Source organism: Rhea americana, unplaced genomic scaffold (assembly GCF_003343005.1).
Source record: "Rhea americana isolate MKP2758 unplaced genomic scaffold, rheAme1 scaffold_33, whole genome shotgun sequence".
Lineage (NCBI taxonomy): Eukaryota > Metazoa > Chordata > Aves > Rheiformes > Rheidae > Rhea > Rhea americana.
The window spans coordinates 6,132,107-6,144,350 of record NW_028186457.1 but is presented as its reverse complement, the minus strand read 5'-3'; the positions used below and the strand labels follow the sequence as shown (position 1 = coordinate 6,144,350).

The 12,244-nt window shown below is 38.8% G+C and overlaps 1 protein-coding gene across 2 annotated transcripts in view; it reads left to right on the top strand.

Moving 5' to 3' along the window:
- MYLK (myosin light chain kinase) overlaps positions 1–12,244 on the top strand; it is a 216,959-nt gene that overhangs the window by 166,904 nt on the left and 37,811 nt on the right. For both annotated transcript variants that reach the window (XM_085311026.1, XM_085311027.1), the window contains 3 exons: positions 905–955; positions 2,598–2,725; positions 6,129–6,282. In XM_085311026.1, the coding sequence (XP_085167152.1) occupies positions 905–955; positions 2,598–2,725; positions 6,129–6,282 (333 nt within the window). The remainder of the gene's footprint in view (positions 1–904; positions 956–2,597; positions 2,726–6,128; positions 6,283–12,244) is intronic.

Genomic DNA, 12,244 nt, shown 5'->3' with positions numbered 1-12,244 from the left:
GTTGAAGGCATCCAGGCTGTTACGTTAATGGCTACCACTAGACTACCTCCTCTGAATTTGCCCTTTTGAATCTGTTTATGTGTTTGGCCTGCAAAACATTCTTGTCTATGAACCCTCACTTAAGCATGTGCTATATTTAAAAATACTTCTTTCGTTTCTTTTACGCCTGCTACCTGGTACTATACTGGGATGGCAATTAGTTGTTGTTTTCTGAGAAATAGTGGATAGTCATTTTCTACCTACTTTTTATACTGTCCTACTTAACCTTTTTGCAGTTTGGTATAAGGTTGTCTTGATCACATCAAGTGCCCAAGTTTCAAATTGTAACCCATTTTTTTTTGATGGCAAGACATTGTGAATAAACATTTATGAATAAACCAAATGTCCCTGCCTAGAGAAGATGAAGTGGTAGCAGGCTGATAACAATATTTATTGCCTGTGTGTGTCTGTTTGTTAGTTCACAAGTGGCATAAGAAGTAGGACATGGTGTTCACTATCTTGTTTTAATTGAGCTCATTCAGCATTGCTTTTGTTAAAACTCTGAGCAGAAATTCAGCATGAGATAGATCTCAGCCCAGTGTTTTCATCCCAATTAAGCTGCTGTAAGGAACTGAGTATGACAGAATGTGGGAGACACGTAGATTTTGTTGGCTCTTTTGAAAGTTCCAACTTCAGCTGTGAATATTCTGAGGATCACCCAGGATAATAAAAGCTGTTTTTAGAAGTATTTTTAATTCTTTTGTTGTTTAAGGTAATTTACATTAGTTCTTAAGCTGACAAAATATAATAGATTTTGAATTGCCAACAAAGCATCACTATGAATGTGACCATCTTTTCATTTAATCTGGTACCTTCCAAACTCACCTGTGAATTAAATCTTTTTTTTAACTTTTTGTTTTATTAGGTGAAGCAACAGTGAAGAAGAAACCAGCGCCAAAGACTCCTCCAAAAGCAGGTGATTAGTTGCATATATCATACTGTATTAATAAGTAATAAACCAATACAATTTTAAAAAACAGGCAACATTTTTAAGTGCAGCGGTTAAATTTGTTGTGCATATGTGATTAAATAGTAAGCGTGATGTTCTATGAAGGGGAAACTGGAAGACAGAGTCTGTTTCTTGAATTTGCTCATAAAGTAACATTGGTATAAGATTTAAATCATGAGCATGCAAAGAAGTTTTACTACCAGTAAACTAAAGCAAGATCTTACAGTGTGTCAGCAGTAGTGTTGGCACTCTGTCCCCTTTATTATATCCACAACATAGCCCTCAAGGAAAGAGGCTTTTTCATTTATCACAGAATGCCACGTCTGCATGGGTAACTACCACAGAGAAGTTGATAGATTATGTGTTTCCTCTTAACTGGTCTTGTGCTCTCTTACTCATGTGTTTGCATTCTCCTAGACAAAGCTATCTATATTTAACGTTAAGCAGAATGTTCTGTTATAGCAGTCTGCTTTTGGTGCCTTGAAACTTTGTCAGACTTTTTAACTGTTCTCTGCCAGATGTGTACTTCTTTCTAATTTCTTTCAGATATCTTCAAAACAAAAGATTAAACTTTTCTAAGAGGAAGTCTAGGGAAAAACATCTACTTTTGTTGAAAAGAAAGCAGAAGGCACTTTTTTTGATGCCCAGCAGCCCAGGGCTTTGGCCAGGAACCTTATATTTGGTGAAGTTATTCTAGTGCTAAGGAATGCCTTTTACTGTTTCAGTCAAAATGTCCTCAAAGCTGCCTCCAAAAAAACACCATTTGCTGTGCTGTTCCTGTAAAACAAGTGAACATGTTTCACCCTGGAGCTGTCAGGGCTGTGATATTTCTGGCATCTATCCCTAAGAGCTTTGGGGGGTCTGTCACACTCAGCACCACAGCTGAGAGTCAGGAAATAACACTAAGAGCAAAAGAGAGGTCCTGCCATCTATTGTTACCCTGACAGTGAGAAGGAAGAGGGGAAATAACTGATTCAGCCATGGATGAATATGAATAGGACTGCATAATTTAAAAGAAGCCTTACAGTACAGAAACCCATGGATCATCATTGCTCAAAGGAGAATTCACTGTGGTGCGGAAATAACTGGATTCCCTTCCTTGCCTCTTTAATTGAGGTCTCACATAATGGTCATCTGGCTGTTGAAATGAGCATGTTCAAAGTTGGCTGTTGAGCCCTAGATTTTCTGAATGCTGTTGATGACATTTGGGAGCAGGTCTGCAGACACCCTGAGCACATGCAAATAGACAGGAAGCTATCTGGGACCATTCCTTGAAAGCAAAAAGTGCTACAAGAATCCTTAGTACTCTGAAAAACTCAGTGTAAAATTTAGTAAGTTTTATGTTTGGAATTAGTAGTAAGTCTTAACAGTTTTGGCCTTCAGATTTCTGTATGTTAGTCCTGAATGAGCAAACTTAACAGGTAGATTGTTTTTCCTTCACTAGAACAGGATTAACAAAGTGTCCACAGAATTGTTTCGTAGCAGGCTATAGATAATTGTCAGTCTTTTTTCAAATATCACTCTGAAACTGTTGAGAGATGTATGTGTTTGACCGGTAAGAGAAATAGAAAGTATAGTCACCTAAAGGAGGGTATTTTTGTTTTATCAGCTACTCCCCCTCAGATTACTCAGTTCCCAGAAGACAGAAAAGTCCGTGCTGGTGAATCAGTGGAATTGTTTGCCAAGGTGGTAGGAACAGCACCCATAACTTGCACCTGGATGAAATTTCGTAAGCAGGTAAATTGTTTTCTGGTCTATTTTAACAGTCTTAAAAGAGCAGAGCTGGAAGGGATCTCCAAAGACCCAGCTAGTCTATATTGCCTCCGCAGTAACTAGCCATAACTATGTCATTTCTGGCAGATGTTTTTCTTACCTCTTCTGAAAGCATTCCAGCGATGGAGATTTCACAGCCTTCATTGGCATCCTGTTGCACTGCTTAACTATTTTTAGTGTTATATTTTTTTCCTAATGCCAAACCTAAATCTTTCTTGCTACAGTTTAAACCCACTGCTGCCTGTTCTTTCTCCCATAACAAATGGCTGTTCCTTTGAGAAGAACCTTAGACCATGTGATTAAAGGATAGGTGATCTGAAGGATATATTATCTGAAAAATATTTATTACAGGAAACATTTCTCTCCTCCTTCAGAAATAACTTTTTCTTCACTAGTTCTTGGTCTAAAGCTGTATCAGAGGGGCAAAATGTGACTTATGAAGATGGAATGAAATGTCTCACAACACAAATGTCACCATACAAGGCACAGCAGCACATGTGGCACTGCAAATGCCCTCAGCACCTGGGTTGAAGTTACTGTTTCTTGAATTAATTTCCTCAACTTATATTATATGTGTCCATAAGGGCAATTTCTGAAGAGAGTTGCTTTAGTGAAAAATTAAAACAATTTAAACCAGACAACCCAATATGGAAGCAAAAGCTGGAGACGAAGTGCCACATTAAGATAGACAAAAGATAAATATGTACTGTAGCAGCTATTGTGGTTTTTTCATTCTGAACTTATTATGCACTCTATAAAACATAAATAAAAACAGCTCCTCTTACAAGGAAATTTGGACTCCATAGATATGTCAGCATTTAATCACAGCAGTTCAGTAGAGTTCACTAATGCAAAGGGTATTCCACTTTTTATCTTTGCTGTCCCCAAATAACCTCTTACTTTAGGGGAAAGGGTGCATGACAATGTGCAATTAATTCTCTCTATACTGTACACTCAGCTTTCCTTTTATCTCCTTTGAGGAGTTTTGTTTTTTTTTTCCTGAAGTCTTAAATTTTCTTAAAATTCTGTAGTTTAGAGACTGGAGTTAAAAACTGGTCTACTTATTTCTACAAAAATAGTTCTCAAAAGCCTCAGTGGCATTTACTGTTCTGTGTTGCTGGCACATCAGTGATGGGTACTCCACCAAAATGAGTTCCCAGTCTGTTCTGTGCAGAACTCTGAGCTCACTGAAAAATTCAGCAATCCTATTTACATCGATTCCATGGCCATTTTTATGTGCAAAACCAAAGTGATAACAGAGACTACCATCTTGTGTTACCCATATCAGACCTATAATCTGTGATACTTCAGCTTTCTCTTTTTTAAAATGTCACTTTTATCATCGTTATACATTCTTTAGTTAATCTCTGTGAAACAAACTAAAGGTTTGCAAAATTTTACATTAGGGTGATATTTAATGTTTCATATGGCAGTATGGCAGGCAAATGATGTAGAAAAGAGAAAACATTAGGAAGCTTAATGAGCAATATAGGAGGACAAATGAGGGTCAGCAGAGGGAGTGAGTGATGAGTTCTGATTTCAGCTCTGCCACGGCATCTCTGTGGTGTGCAGGAGGGACTCAGCCTCTCCATTCTCCCATTCCCTCCCACCACCATGACTCTTACAGATATTCTGGACGAATGCCTGTTGCTGGAGAAGAGGGAATGCCACAAAGTAACGAACAGTACTGCTGTACCTGATGGCAGCCCACCACAGCCATAGTGGAGCTATGCTAAGTGAACGCACTGAGCAAGTGTGCCTTTGAAAGCTGGCCTAGCCTGTCCTAGCCTTAGCTGGGTAACAAAGTTCATTGTTTGACACTGCTAATTGCTGGCGATTCTTAGCTACCACCAGTGACTGCTTTGGGAACACAGGGATTAAGTGTCCTAGTCCCTAGGCACATTGTAAGCTACCAAGCATCCTTTCAGGGCTTTCTTTGCATAATACATATCCAGTTCTACTAGACTGCTTTTTTATTATTATTATAATCCTTTGACTAATTGTAGTGAAGCAAAACACATAAACTAGTGTAGAATCTCAGAAGAACAAAGCACAGCAGAAAAAAACGCCTTTCAGTATAATTTAAACTGTAATCCTATGTAATTCCAATTACCAGCTCCTGTACCAATTATTGCAGGAGAAGCTTTCTCGGGTTACTTTTGGGCTATAGCAGTGCATGCATTCTGGGTCAGTTGAGGAGAAAGGAGGGGCAAGTCTTGCTCCTAGCCTTGTAATTTCTTATCCTCTGAATATATGAGACAAGATAAGCCAAACTAAATAGCCTTCATTTTTAATGAAATTCTGGGAACGAGCTGGAAGAGTCCCTTATCTAAGAAGGAAGTGGTGGGAGGAAGAAGGGCATTGACATTATGTTGTCTGTTTCATAAGAACACCGTGTACTACTTCTGTAATTGCAGAGTAGCATCGCGGGGCTTTGAAATAATCTTTCATGTCTCAAATTAMTACTGATTAAAATCCCAAGTATCCCTGGCCATGCTATAATAGCTTTATTTCAATTAAAAATAGTTCATAATATGCCTATGGAATTCAGCTGAGATTTTGATTTTTGGTTATTTCAGAAAATTTAACCAAAAGGAGAGATGCTGGGGATATCTGTGCACATTAAATTAGGATAGTTTGTTCTTTCCTGCTAGACAGTGTGATTCATTTTGGAATGTCAGTGATTTCAAAATAAATGTTTCACAGGAATTTAAAATTCCAGGAGTAAAACAGTATATATTTTTTTGTCTGTAAATTAAAAAATATTTTTGGCTCTCTAGAAAATAAGAATAAATTAGGAAGGCTTCATCTGCTCTTCGTAAGCCTCTCTGCACCATGTACTATTACAATTCCATTTCAGGCAGAATGTCTTCAGTTGTTCAAAAGCAGGAAACTCTTGCCCTGAGAGCGCTGGTTAAGACAAGATGGTAAAAGTCACAGCTATGAATGATCTGCATAGAGGGTCTCTGAAACCAGTGACAAATAAATGAGGATATTTACAAYTAAACCCTAGTTCCACTCTGCTCTCTCTAGGATAAGTAAGACAAGACTTTGCTCTTTTGCCAGGTTTCACTTCTAGCTGTCAAGAGGCAGAAAGTAAAACTCCCCTTCCTTAGTGGAGGCCTACCAATTCCAATGTTCCTTGTTTCCACTGCAGGAATGGAGTCATTATAACATTCTGCTGTGTTTCTGTATGTTTTGTGTTGATTTCACTCTTTATGAGCTACACATATCACTGCTGTGATAGAGTTATCTCTAGATGATGCTTAACAGTGTTAACTTTTGTTGTAATGTCAGCTTTTTCAAACAGAGGTAAGGAATTTTTTTCCTTAAGATATTTAATTTTTTTTTCTATTGAATTTGGCAGATTGAAGAAAATGAATATATCAAAATTGAGAATGCTGAGAACAGCAGCAAGCTAACAATATCATCAACAAAGCAAGAACACTGTGGATGTTACACTCTAGTTGTAGAAAACAAACTTGGCAGCAGACAAGCACAGGTCAATCTTACAGTTGTTGGTGAGTTCAAACAATGCTYTAGATATATACTCATTCTTTAGAAATCACTTTACATTGATGTTCTAATCTATATGATGCTATGCAAAAACTTAAATAAAATCATCAGATAAGATAAGATTGAAAAAGACCATAGACCTTTAAAAAAAATACCTGACAGGATATTGACATGATATAAGCACAATAAGCAACTTCAGTAGGGCTAGGCTGTGTTGCAGCAGTTTATGATGCATTTAGTTTCATTTTCAAAAATCATTAATTTCAGATAGAGGTAAGAAATAACCCAGATTTAGAAAAAAAAAACAGTAAAGAGAAAAGGTAGCTTACATTTCTTATTTTTTTTAGGTACCACTGTAGTCATCCTTCTCACATTTAACATTTGTAGTTTCCTGATGTTTGCTAGACTGTAATTTTAACTAGATAATCCAAATTTTATTAGGCTGTTAGTTTGAGAAGGACTCAAGTGGTCTGTATTAGACTGTAAATTTGAAAATATCTTGTTATTTTTGGGTGGGAGGTTTTCTCTGTTTGGCTGAAATTCCTACTAGTGTCTACTGTTTTATAGTGACATAAACTGGTGGATAGAGGCAGTCTGTTTGGAATATGTTGTCCTTTATATACGGGCTATTATATATATGTGCATGTATTCTGTAATATAGATGGAAACTGGAAGAATCATGTGTTTGAAACGTCGGAGCATTWGTTCCAAACAGTTTTATCAAATGACGCCATCAGGCTGTCAAGTTTGTTGAAATAAGATGTGGACAGCTACAGATAGCTGCAGACCAGTAAACAGTTGCAATATATTTGCAGGTACAACTGCAGCCTAGATATAAATAAACTGGCTTAATTTTAGACAAAATGTAGGGCTGTAACATCTAGCTCTGAAAGGGCTAATGAACCCATCTTCGTGAGGATAAATAGCAAATGGTTTCCTGGAAAATCCAGGAAGGTTCTACAAGCAGAGAGAGAGATTTAGTCAAAATACTCTTCTGGTTCCTTCTAACGTGTGTCACTAGTTGTATTGGACAGTGTGGGTCTCTGTTTCCTGCAGCTTGCAGCGGGGTCTTAACACCTGTGGCAGGGGAGGGCAGAGTTTGCCCAGGCATTTGGACAAACTCTATTTGACATAACGAGGCTGCATCCTGATCACTCAGTTGTAACTGCATTGGCTCTGCTGTCCTAACACATGTGTGGGCTACTGAGCAAGTAAAGAAACGTGAGTGTAAGGCCAAAGATGAAAATCTGACTCCAGTGAAATCAATGGCAAAATTCCYGTTGACTCTAGCTGGGCTGGAAATTCATTCTAGTGATCCACCGAATAGCGTAAGAAGTTTGATAACTAGTATCACACTTCAGTGTAGAATATCCAGTAAAGGTTGCATATGATTCTTGATTATTTAAATGAATTTCTTTTGCCTTATTTTTGGCATTTGTTGCAATTAAAAGGAAACTGAATGAATGAGTACAAATATAAATTCCAGCAACAGAGCAGAGAAGGCAAGAATAGAGTAAGTATTTTTCATATAACGCATAAATAAATTGTTCTACTCCTTCAACAGTAGCTTGTGCAGGTCAGAAATATAGCTAGGCTAAAAATGAGCACCATGAAAGATTGATCCTCCACTAACCATTAAATACACCGATGTGGCTACAGCTTTTGGCTACGCAGCTGGTTAGCAGCTAGAGGCATGCCAGAAGAGCAACCGTTCTTTATGTCCCCTCTTATGCTTTCCTAGGCAACTGCTGCAGACTGTAGCAGGTTATTGGGCAAGATGGATTTTTTAGCTGAACCAGGATGACATATCTTATGATTTTGTCACTATGTGAACCTCAGCTCATTATTATGCAASTCGCTGCTTTATATTCTATGGAGTTAATTGGTTTGAAAGTCTCTGAATTCTATAACCTTATAAAGCTACATCTCAGCCTCCTTCTTCGCTCTTCCACGAGTAAGAAATGTGCCAGAGAACAGTGGGATTCCCAAAGTTGCTTTTGGGAGACTTGGGTGAAGAATCCTTAAAATGTGCTGGAGTTTGCCATGCTTTTGGCTGATGAAAAACTATCTGATTCCAACTAAAAAGAATAAATTCCCTTTTGTAAAATTGCCAAGCTCTTCAGTGAAACATCTCACTGATGTCAGCACTGCCAAAGGCATGACAAAGCCTCAAGATTCCTCATTTGCTACRTATGCATTTTACAGCCAAATCCTTCCATCTAGTTACCCTCAAATGTGAGTGAAGGGGGCAAAAGTATCTTCCTTCTAGGGAGTGGGTTGGAATCTCACTGCTGAGATAAAATGCTTCATCCTGTTTGCACCTTTACTGGTATTAACTGTTCATGAAAAATAGGAAGGTGCTGTCTTTCTCCGAAGCCTGCTGCAGTCAGAATAGGGAGGCTTGTGCTTCTCTAAGCATGCAGAACCAGAGAGCTTTTAGTCTGCTAAACCTCATCCTTAGGAGTAAGTTCTCATCTGTCTACTCTTTCTGGTCCGTCCAAAGTACTAGGAAAGAACTCGCCCTCCCTGTCCTGACTCCTATTCATAACAAGGGTTTATGGAGAAAGCCYTGCTGCTACACATCGGCCTTGTTTGCCTCAGCTGTATATAATAAGGCTCTAACCTTTGTGTGAGCTGCCTCCCCCTAAGGTTACTGACTAAAAGGCACACCCACRTATATACTGTGTACTCAAAACACACTGCTGCCTGACCACAGTACATAATTGACTCTTGAAGGTGTTGAGAGAAACTATAAATACAGAGCATCTGCTCTCCGGAAGGAGTGTGTCTGAGCTGACCTAGAGCTATATTTCTCAAAAAGCTAGCAAACAGGCTTGTCTGGTTTCAGGTTTAACAAATCAATGACTTTTGTTAAAATAGAAAACGAAATAGATAAGGAAATAAAACAGGATTTTATTATTGTTTAATAAAAAGGTTGGAAAGTCATCATGCTTATGTGCAAGTGTCTCATGTGAAAGGCTCCAATACGTGTTTCCCAAATTAAAGTTGGACTGTAGCACATGACAGGGAACACACTGCCCAGAGAGGTTGTGCCATCTCCATCCTTGGAGGTATTCAAGTCCAGACTGAATAAACATCTGAAAAACCTGGTCTGACATCCTGGCTGAATAGGAGGTCTAATGACCTCCTGATTTAAGGCCTGAGTCTTAGGCAATAAACTATAGCTGGATATTTGAATGATTTTGGGGGGGTGGAGGGGGTTGGGGAAGGAGGGGGGAAGACAAATTCCTCCCTTTCATTCCTTTAATGAATTTTCTCCTAAAGTCTTAAATCAAACTGCTCAAACTGTCATACTCAACAGTCATATTCAACACTTCAACTGCGAGCTTAATTGAACCAAGTAGGGATTCTGCCATTTAAGGAGTTTGAATAACATTGCTTGATTCAGTTTTGGCCATGGGAAAAGCTGCTGCTGAAAGAAGCCCAGCTTTGAAGTAGTCTAAGGATTTTTTTTCTTTATGATTTTAATGAGTAAATTTATAAATTAATAAAACTTCTATTAAACCTAGGCTCCAGTGTGATCTGCTTGCAGTCCACGCACCAGCTGCGCAGTACCTAGTCAAATTAGAAGAGATTCCTGTTAATTGAGGTTGGGCAGTGTGGTGTGGTGATGAGTACACAGGAGTAAGCCATAAGCATCGAGTCTAGAGCTTAATATTGATTTGTTGTGTAATTTTGGGCCTATATAAGCTAATAATACTGAGAGACCTGCAATAGAAGTGTGACATCCAAGTTAAGCAGTCTCATCTCTCAAAGGGTAGGCTGCTTCCAAAATGTCTATGTGCAGTTCTTCTCTATTGTTATTTAAAGATTAGCTCTCTCAAATAAGCAATTTCATTAGCTGCATGATCTCTCTATAGAGATTTTGCAACGTATTTCTGCTCCAAATCCAAGCCAGCCTGTTGTGGGACAAAGCTAATGATTAACAGCAGACACTGTGTCAGATTAAAATGGCTTTTTGTTGCCAAAGCTCTATTAAATGAGCTAGCAATGAGCTGAGTGTAAGATAGGGCTGATGTAGGAAAGGTAGAGTCCTCACTCCGCAGTGATAGCAAGGAATACTCATTCCTTTCTTGCCATTTTTTGGATGCATATGGGTAAATAATCAAATTGCTTCTGAACATCTTTAGCTATGTGACAGGAATACCTCGGTCTGTACCCTCTAATGAAAAAGGAACTTTGTCATGTTGCTGGCTAAGGGTGGCTATAAGACAGAGTCCAAAGAACAAGAGTACTTAAGAAGGAGAATTTGGCCTTTGAGAAGTTGTGGTCTGTTCTGTGGCTCTGCCGCAAGCTTCCTTCATGATTTTGAGCATCCTGCTTAGTGCTTCCATGCCCAGATAGAAGGAAATTTTGAAGCTCAGTGTTTGCTGAGTATGTTGGGTATCAGTGATGGCTTTTACCTTTTTTAACACAGAAGTAGGAAAATATATACTACCTATGTGGAGGCTGATTTTGATCAACCTTGTTTTGTCCTTCAGGTTAGTATTGGTTCTAGTGTGGTATTGTATGAAAACAAAATATGGCTCTAAGATAGATAAATGCTGAAGAATAAGAGCAATGTTGTTATACTTCAAGAGAGACCTAAAGATAGTTGTTACCATGTTTCTATTACCCTGAACAGTTGTGCACAWACTGTGTGCTCTGAGTCCTTCCCATACATTGCTGAACAGTGATAAACCAMGTACTTAAGTATACTTACATATAAGCATGTTGCACACAGACATACAAGTAGTATAATCCGGTATTCCAAGTTTAGCTTTAGAATAAAATCTGATCATGCACTAACTCCAATAGTCATTGCATATAGTGGTAGGATTAATAATTGCCTATATAGAAGCATTGAGTTCAACAAGTGACATATATGCATGCTATACTAACATWAGTTCTTTGCCCTTAAGCTCTACTGTAAGGAAATGTAACATTTAACAGTGGCACTTCCAACATTTTCTATGAGTCCCTAAGACTTCTGGCACAGTGCAGGCAGCTCAGACTGAATGGATCCATAGGGAGCAGAAACTGGCAGCCTCTGTCTGCAAAAGCATGTGCAGACATTTGTGACAGCGAAGCAGCACAGCCAGAGGTGTTTCTACAGACAGCACTACAGCACTGAAGCATTAACATGAACACTCCTGAAACATCCTTCATCTTCTTCTGAGAAGCATCAGATTGTATCTGACAGCAGACATGTGATTCCCTGTTTATAGCGAGGGCTGAGAATGCTGTGAATTTCCTAAGAATATGTGGGCAGACTTGGCCTCTAACCTTTAGCCTTTTAAATTCCTCTAGATCGCTGAAGGATTTTTGTCACCAGCTTTCCGGTTAAAGAGCAACTAGACTGATGGTTCAGAAAGGGACGTTTTGTGTTGTTGTTGTTGTTGTATGGTGTTACAGTCTCCACTGCCATCTTCCTCTCTACTGCTTGGTGACTAGACTCTGCAGCCATATCAAAACAACATTTTTTGTAGAAAGAGGGAAAAACAGCTTAGGTTGCCTAACATTAGTGCCAGTATCCTAATGCAGAATTAGTCTCTGAAGGACCATCTCGTTTGCGTCATTTCTGTGAGGAGAAATTGCAGAACTCTCTGCAACAACTCTTCGTTGTTTTTCTTGATATTCATCATCACCTTTCTTCTGATGAAGAAAAGGAAACATCATCACAGTATTTTTGACAATAAGCTTGCTGTATTTTAGCTGCTATTGAATGCTAGGAATTTCTTTAGTTACAAAGGTAAGTGGTTGCTGTTCTGCACGTGAGCGGGGTCTTCCTAAGACCCACGCTTACCCTGGTGGAGACTTGGCGTCTGCTTACAGTCTTACTGGAGCAAGCCCTAAAATTTATTCTTCCTTTCAGTGGACAGGTATCAGAGCTCTAATTCAATCAGTTATCGAACCAGATTCCTAACGCGTAGCATGAGTAATCCGAATAGCTTGCTGACTTAGACA